At 35.0% G+C, this 9,395-nt stretch overlaps 1 protein-coding gene across 1 annotated transcript in view; it reads left to right on the forward strand.

The window, feature by feature from the left end:
* The first annotated feature begins 1,373 nt into the window (after positions 1–1,373).
* LOC107754873 (CD48 antigen-like) overlaps positions 1,374–9,395 on the forward strand; it is a 15,681-nt gene continuing 7,659 nt past the window's right edge. The window contains exons 1-3 of the mRNA XM_016571486.1: positions 1,374–1,512; positions 1,727–2,062; positions 2,409–2,711. Coding sequence (XP_016426972.1) covers positions 1,464–1,512; positions 1,727–2,062; positions 2,409–2,711 — 688 coding nt within the window. The 5' untranslated portion in view covers positions 1,374–1,463. The remainder of the gene's footprint in view (positions 1,513–1,726; positions 2,063–2,408; positions 2,712–9,395) is intronic.

Genomic DNA, 9,395 nt, shown 5'->3' on the forward strand with positions numbered 1-9,395 from the left:
GTACTCTTTGTGATTGGTTTTCGGTCCTTTGTATTAAACTATACATACACGCATGCTGCTGTCTTGTTTCTAATTGTTTAAGCAACTTTAATTATATAAGGTTTATAAACATTATTTTAAACATTATGCACTTTTTTCAAAGATAGTCCCAGTAGCCCCTCACTGCAGAACACAAGATAGTCATGTTATTTTATTATGCATTGAAGAAACGTACAGAATATTTTGTTCGATGCGCCCCCTTGTGGACTCAGGAGAGAAGCCAAAAGCTTTTTTCCCCCTAACTGTCTGAAATTATGCTGAAAATTCAAATTTAGTTTTTCAGCCATTTTGACAGCCCTAATAAGCATGTTCTATTTCCATATTTGCGAATGGTATCCACACATCACCATTACATTTGATAAACAGATTTAACTGCATTTGTATATGCTGCTCTACAGGAAATAGTGGCCAACCAGAACCCAAAGTGTCAAAAAATCTCTAGAAAGTGTGAACTCAGGTAGGCATTGAGGCAAATAAATGAATTTCATTATATTTACAGTTAATGTCTACTTTTTATGCAAATAAAATAAATATTTGCCATATTTTCGGTCTTGTATGTTAAAAAAAACAAGTGCATCTAGTGTCTCAAGATCCCAAGCCCCTAACAACCCCCTAGGTGACCGTGATTTCACCAAGTACAACATGTTCCTGGATCAACATCCTTGTTGATCCTGGAACAACATTCCTATCAACCAATCAGAATTGAGGGATAACTTTTCAGGAAATATCTGTTTTAGGCTTACAATCAGGGTTAGGTGCTTCTACACCCTTGTTAATCAGCTATCATTTCACACTGTTTTAGGAATAAATTATGGGTAGGGTTAGGTTTAGGGGTAGGGATTGGGTTAAGTCTATATTTTTGGACAGTTATGTTGATCCAGGATCAACAAAAGATGTTGATCCAGGAACATGTCTTACTTGGCAAAATCACCGCGACCAAAGTTATGTGTTATGCGTTCCAAAATCACAAATACATTTATTTGGTTTATTATCCTGCTTCCCTGTATTTGTCCATTGAATGTGTGAAGAATGTTTTCCCCAGTAAACTCTGAATTTAAATTAACAATGCATGATTGTGATCAGAGTATATAGTATAGTTATGAATATAGTAGACTGTTAGTGATATCTACCAAGACTTAACATAATGAAGATACTTTCTCAGTCAACACGCATAATCAAAATCAGTATATGGTGAAGTAGTTCTAAATTAAGAACAAGTAACTTAACGAATTCACGAATAATTTAAATAATAAACTATTTTTAAGCGCTTATAATAGTGCAATAGCGTCATAAAGCCATCTGCCCCCAACTCCTTCCGTATGCAGAGCAGTTCTGCTTATGCAGCTGTCGTTTTGAACGCAAGTTTTCGACGGCGCTATGAGGACTTTAATTATCAGAAATCTTTCGGACATCTTTTGAGTAATATGCATTCCGACGCTGCTTTCGTCAGTCTATGCATTCTTATCACAAATGGTAAGCCGGATTGCATTTCATGTTGGGTGGTCTTGACTGGAAAAGCCCGCAAATATGTAGGCTAAATACAGTATGCCTATGCAAATAATCTTTTATATGCGCGTGTGTGTGTGTGTACCGTTACTATATTCAAATTTTGATATTAATTTAAACCACTCCTTTTATCCTTGTTTGTTTATGACAAAGATTTTTCCTTTGTTTGAATTTGTTTCAGGTGTGTTTGATGTTAAAACAGATGAAGTGAAGTCAGTCACAGTGCTGGAGGGAGATTCTGTCACTTTACACACCGATGTTAAAGTACAGAGAGATGATCAGATACGGTGGACGTTTGGACCTCAAAACACTCGAATAGCTGAAATCATTAAAAGGGACCAAATAAACTTTATTTTTGTCAGTAATGATGGGAGATTCAGAGACAAACTACTGATGGACAATCAAACTGGATCTCTGACCATCAGAAACATCAGATCTGATCACACTGGACTTTATAAACTGACCGTCATCATTAGTGGAGAAACCTCATTGAAGAGCTTCAGTGTTACTGTGTATGGTGAGTAAACTGTACTCTCACTAATGCTAGGATTGTTCATTAATGTTTAATTCTGAACTCTAGCATGTTGTATAAAAGTTTCTAAATGTTAATTCAAATGCCAGAAACTATGAAATGACCAACCAAATGTTGAGATAATAATTCAGCTGCTTAAATGATCAATCCGTGTCTTGGAGTAGATACTGTACAAGCATTAATTTCGTTCTCAGCCTTGCATTTAAAATTTTGGTTTCTTTTTGATTAGACTTGCAAGAAAACCTCTGCATCATGTTATTTTTTGTTGTTGTTTATTGATAATACTGAGATAACACTTACTTTTACTTGTTCTTTCTACATTGTTTTCCAGCTCCTCTTTCCACTCCTGTCATCTCCAGTAACTCTTCAAACTGTTCTTCATCATCTGAAAGATCATCAGTGTCCAGATGTTCACTGCTGTGTTCAGTGTTGAATGTGAGTCATGTGACTCTCTCCTGGTTCAAGGGAAACAGTTTATTGTCCAACATCAGTGTGTCTGATCTCAGCATCAGTCTCTCTCTACCTCTGGAGGTGGAATATCAGGGTACAAACACCTACAGCTGTGTGCTCAATAATCCCATCAGCAACCAGACTCAACATCTGGACATCACTCAACTCTGTCAGACATGTGCAGGTGCGTCAGCTGTGATTAATCTCCTCACTTGTATTGATATAAATATGTGACCTGTGCTGGCAAAATGAGTCACAATGAGCACATTTTCAAATAATGTAAAAAAATATTTTTTACATTTTCCATTAAAAGACCTTCAAAATGATATATGAGTTGTTGGAATGATGACTGAAAAATGACTGAGCTACACCCATTTGAAGTCGATAAAGTCAGCAAAGTCCATTTTGAGAAAAACTGATTTAAAGTTTTCTGAAGGTTCCAAAGCAAAATCACCTAGCAACATTAGAGTGTACACCCATTACTAACAGGTGCGCAAATCTTTACAAATATGTGTAGACAGAAATGGATTAGTATGACAAATAAATTCAGTGGAATTTAGCAACAGACTGAAAAGGCTCCAGTTTGTCAGTTGACAGTAAACCAACCTGTGATTCACAAATGATGGTGAATCTTTATCTTGTTTAAAATGTGAGGTAGTAAAATCTCCTGTAGGTTACTGTGTAGTGATGTTACATCAAACACCTGCTGTTTGAACTTGCCAAACAATAACACAAAATGATGACTTGTCAATAATTTAAGTTTCCTACACAGTTCATATATTTACTCCCTGATAAAATGTTTTATAGAGACACAATTGTTCTAATCACTAATCTCTAAAATAAATATATTAGATCAAGCTTTATTTATATTGATATTGTACATATCTTATAGTGACACTGTTTTACTCCCTTTGAGATAGACATCAAGAGGGAAACTTTCCTGCTGTTGTCTTGTTGCTGCTTTATTGTACTTGTGCATATATTTGCATGATCATTCATGCATGTGTGTGCAGATCATGTCATATATGTTGCAGATTGACTAGTTGCATGAAGACTTGCTTTATCACAAACTACTCTGTCTGTGATTGTGAGATACCGCTCCCTTTTTACACCATTTGTTTCAGTATTTTAATATATATCTTAAAGTTATGTGTGGCTTTGAGATTTGTCAGTTTGGATGTGTGTGAGCCATCTCATTCGCTGATTTTTTATTTCAATTCTGAATTCTTTATAGGAAATACCATTTTAGGTATAATGTCCCTTTCAGAACTTCCTCGTATAAAATGAGCTTTTATTGAAATTAAGCTGTGAAGTTCCTCAGTTCTGTCCCACAAAAGAAGGCATGAAAGTATATTCACAGACTCTGTAACCAATAGCGTCAATGATAAGAGTTGAAGGGATGAATGAACATCTTGTTTAGTTTTCTAGAGCGGTTGTCGCTGTTCTTGAAATTTTGGAAATCTTGAAATTTCAGGCAAAATGGCAGTTTGAGAGCTAAGCGTCTTACTTTCAACTCTGTTAATCAGTTTAATAATGTGACAAATTTTCTGTCTGTATTTTGTTATTCTCAGAAAGATTTACTTTCTTCAGTTTTGTGATTGTGGCATCAACACGATTCATGATTTTATCTTTGTGATTATTTTCTCACAGAAACCTAATGGAGAAGATAGCATAGTGTACTCAAGTGTTGCAGCACCTAAGGAGCACAATTTGCAATATTTTGTGATGTTTTGTCTTAAAAAGAAAAAAGAAAAAAAAATCTAACTGCCATATAGAGCAGTGCTTCTCAACTGAAACTGGTGATTCATGAACACAATATTTTGGGATATATGTGAGGGATGCAATGTTGCATGCAGACATTAAAATGCAGCATGTAAAAGTGAAATCATTTTTTTTTTTTAAGCCTATGACAAGTGATTTGGAAAGTGGAAGGATTTAGAAACTTAAATAGCTATCATATTCAGCCTATTTCATGTTAATAATGATTTGCAGCTCATATTAATCCATTTCAGCATTTGATCGTATTTTATTATTGTCTCTTTAGTATTATTAGCAATTTGGGTCAAATGTCTGATGTAAAACTTGGGTCCTCGAATGAAACCAGTTGAGAACCACTGAGGTAGAATACAAATGTATTATTTTTTAGTTACAGTATTTATTTCCACACTGCCATTTCATTATTGTGTTATTCATCAAACATCAAAGAAAAGTCAGACTTTCAGCTGAGTTTTCGAAGACCATTACTGACAGATAACAGTACGAGGAGCCATGTATTTTAGGGATTTCCTATTGACACTTTGAGACACTCTGGTAGCTCCTGAACTAATCTGTCTTAAAAAAGGTCTGAGAAAAAGTGGATTCAGTAACAGCTTCATAATGCACAAGAACTGCCTACATAGCTGAGTTAACTTGTCTTGACTTGATCACTTGAGCTCATGCTACAGCTGCCTTAAAGTTTCAGTGTTTGTGTATTTTATATTTCTTATTTACATTGTGATTCTACTGTCAAAGGCAGAGTAAAAATTTTACAGAGATGCATTGTAAAACATTGTGGCCACAACACAAAGGAGTTAAATACCAGTAACAGTCAAAGCAAAACCAATCCATCATTCAGAACTCTAAACACTGTGTGCATAATATTAATGGCAGAGATGAAGCTCATCGAAATTCCTTATCGATAGGAACGTTTGCTTCGAAGTGCTCATATCACCGTGCTCAACATGCTTCCACACGTTTGGCTTTTCTCTTTTTTTCTTTTGGCGGGGTCTTTAGGCGGGAACATGTTGAGGTTCAGACTCCGAGTGGGTGGAGCAGCTCCAAATGGGTAGGACTATAGACGACTATATACTGTAAATGGCTTGTACTGAAGGTCAAACCTAACCCCACCTGTAAATTTGACCCCACTAACTTGAGGGTCTCTGCCTACATGTGGCAAAGGCCTCTTCCACTTGGAGGATACCCAAGCTGCAGCAACATATAGGCCTACTTGGCATTCTCTGGCAGGTACATGCTTTTCATGCTGGAGAACTGTGCAGAATATTTATGTGAAACTCACAGGATTATGTTTGACATATTGCTTAGGTCTGGTTTAGTATTTTATGAAATTATTTACATTGTGATTCTACTGTCAAAGGCAGAGTAAAAATTTTACAGAGATGCATTGTAAAACATTGTGGCCACAACACAAAGGAGTTAAATACCAGTAACAGTCAAAGCAAAACCAATCCATCATTCAGAACTCTAAACACTGTGTGCATAATATTAATGGCAGAGATGAAGCTCATCGAAATTCCTTATCGATAGGAACGTTTGCTTCGAAGTGCTCATATAACCGTGCTCTGGTGACACCTACTGGTCAAAATTATGTAAATATCACGAGAGCACAGCCATAGCATGTAGATTCGTAATAATGACACCTTATAAAAACCAAATAGAGATGAGTTCATGAATGTACAAATGTAATCTAAACTACACTACTATGTAGTGTATGTAATTTGTGTATTTTGTAGTGCTTGTTTTGAGTGTTTTAGGCCAATCAGTGACAATGTTAGGCTACTCTTCTTTAATTAGGCCTATACATAAAGTGCTTCTCATTACTAAATGACATGTTATTTGTGTTTCCAATATCAAACGTCATTTACATTTACGCACCTCTTTAAAAGTTCAGTAAAACACCATACTCATAAAAGATGAAAAAATATTCATAAAAGACGGACAAACGGCAGAATACCCAATGCAAAAAAGGACCGCACATTAGGTTGAACTGCTCGTCTTCATTCCAGCTGCTCTCTTTCTGTTGTTATGAACACAGAACATTTTTGAAATGTATGGTTTCCTTAATAAAAGAGTAAATGAAAAAAGATACACATGCATTATAAGAAATTAAAATTTGAGATGGACAAAATACAAAAATCATAAGGAAGCATAAGGATTTGAATTATATTATTATTATATTAGTATATTATATAATAGTATATAATACAACTTTTGGTTTCACTTTATTTTGATGGTCCCTTTAACACATTCTGTTGACTATAAGTAGCGTTGCACCTACATATCATTAACTCTCATTAGAGTATTAGTAGAGTATTAGTAGACTGGTAGGGTTGGGTTAGAATAAGTTGACATGTATTTGCAAAGTTACTTATAGTCAGTAGAATGTCTGTTGGGAGACCATCACAATAAAGAGCTAGCAGATATTAAGTAGACAGGCTACTAACACTCTAATGAGGGTTAGTAGACATGTAGGTGTAGTGTTACTTATTGTCAACAGAATGTTCAAAAGGGACCATCAAAATAAAGTGTTACCCAACTTTTTATATATTGTTCATTTGGGAACAACCCATGGAAATGGAGAGCAGTGATACATTTTCTCTCCAGTGTGGATCCTCTCGTGTGATTTCAGATGATCTGACAGTTTGAATCTCTTGTCACAGTGTGAACACTTGTAAGGTTTTTCTCCAGTGTGAGTGCTCTGGTGCAGTTTCAGTTCAGAATCTCTAACAAAAGTCTTTCCACACATATGATCCTTCACACCACTGTGTCTTTTCTGGTGTACTTTTAAACTACTTATTTGACCAAAACCCCTTCCACAAAAACAACACACGTAAGGCTTCTCCTTTGTATGAACTTTCAGGTGGTCCTTCAGCGCATCTGCCCTAAAAAAATTCTTACCACAGTAATCACGGTTAAATGGTCTTTCTCCAAAATGAGAACGCAGATGTGATTTAAAAGTGCATGACTTTATGAAACTCTTCCCACACTGATCACATGTGAAGGGTTTTTCTCCACTATGAACTCTAAAGTGAAGTCCCAGACTTCGCTTGTTTGAGAAACTCTTCCCACAATGAGGGCATGTAAAAAATGCTTGTTTTCAATGAAAAATTACGTAGTGTGTGAGCAACTCAAACATTTTTCTTCAATTTTGACCTGAAGTTTCTCCTCCACTTCACTCAGTTCTTCACTCTTTGCATTCTCTTCCATCAGGTCTAAAATTAAAGTAAAAAAGTTTCATTTTTAATAAATGTGAAGGAAAAGGACATACAAGTGAACCTTGAAATAATACAACAGAAATTGGAAAAATGCTATACAATATTATGCAAAAGCGTAGCATTTAAAAAAACAGAGCACATCTTCAAATTCAAAATGATGTCACTATGTCCCACAGGAAATGACATCATTTGGACTCTTTCTGAATTGTTCTGTGGCAGGAGATGCAGATCTGCCTAAAATCAAAAGTAAATCAGTTAGCCTACTTTATTCATTTATTTATTTGTGTGTGAATTAAAACATTTTAAGCATTTATGTTGTTTAACTATAAATCTATCAAATTGTAAAGTTAATTAATTTATTTTTATTGTTCTTAAACCATACAAAAATATGAACAATGAAATTAAAAGAATCCAAATATAAATAAGAATAAAAAATGTAAGTATAAACCAACCATCTATGTCCAGGCTATTTGTATTCCATCAGAAGTAGCGAATGGTGTGTGTGTGTGTGTGTGCATTACAAGACATTTCACAGAGATGGATTACAAAAGAAATGTGTAGAGATTTGTAAGCCACAGTCCAGTTGAATTAAAGGTAATTGAACCTGCCATTTACATGAACTTTGTTCACTGTTTTTAGTTTTTTCTGTTTTTATACTAAAATAACTGCAGTTAGATGTATATCTTGTAAATATCAAAAGTGGTGATCATGTAGTTCCCTTTCATGGGAACTTCGAACTGCGTCCTCTAGGGGTCGCTATGGGGAACGCCTCGTCGTGACCCGTGTCTGAAGCATACATTGAAAAAACACCACCTCGTTGGCCGGCGACAGCCATGACGTCACTACCGGTGCGACTATAGTATAAATAGGCGCCGGGAGTCTGTTATGCATATGTGGGATTTCTGCATGAGGGTGCCCTCTGGCTGCCAGTATGAGCGAAACAAACATGATGTGTTTAGCGCTCAGCAACGCGCACTCAGTCCTATTCTGGGCATAAAATAAAATAATAAAATGAATAAAATAACATACTATCTCTGTATTTAAAAAATATAATTGGTTACCACTTGTAGTACACTTGAGTGTACTAGTGTATGAAAGAGGGGTTCAAGTGTACTACAAGTGGTAACTAAATACACTTTTTTAAATACAGAGATACTTCACCTGGGGTTTCCTAAATGTTGTTTTCACAAGGTTGTGTTCTGTACAGTTGTTTCTGTGTCTCCGTCTTTACTTATTTTGCTCATTTGTAGTTACTGATTACTTCTATACATATATTTATTTAATTTATATATTTTTAAATGTATTTATTTATGCATTAATTTCTGCTTCTGTATGAACTCTCAAATAAATAAATAAAGAATAAGTAAATACAAGTTAAAAAGAATAAAATAAATACAGAAAAAGATAATAATACAATAAAAATTATTTATTACAAATGAATTACATTTATCAAATCATTTATACCTTTATTTAATTCCCTATTATTAATCTTAATTTATCTGTCTATGTATTTAATTTTAATTTCTGCAGGATTGGTCCTCCATTGACATTAGCATAATAAATAAGGCGAAAATGGGAGCGGTTGACATTAGATAAAGAGGCTTTTCAGATTATATGAGTCTGGAGGCTGGAAAACTGCACTATAATACTATTATTTCTCACAAACCTGAAAGAGTTAACATGTTTTACAGTCTTTTTTTTGGGGGGGGGGGGCTTCATTCACATACATACTTGAACTTGACATTCAGTAACATTATTTAAATGTTGCTTAAACAAACATTTTGTCAAGATCAGAATGACTGGCGGCGTTGGTTGTGACGTCATCACTGAAAGACAAAAATGTACTTTATCAAAAACACACCAGATTGTTTTTTGTA

Source organism: Sinocyclocheilus rhinocerous, unplaced genomic scaffold (genome assembly GCF_001515625.1).
Source record: "Sinocyclocheilus rhinocerous isolate Xijiao unplaced genomic scaffold, SAMN03320098_v1.1 scaffold1824, whole genome shotgun sequence".
In the NCBI taxonomy this organism is placed as follows: Eukaryota; Metazoa; Chordata; class Actinopteri; order Cypriniformes; family Cyprinidae; genus Sinocyclocheilus; species Sinocyclocheilus rhinocerous.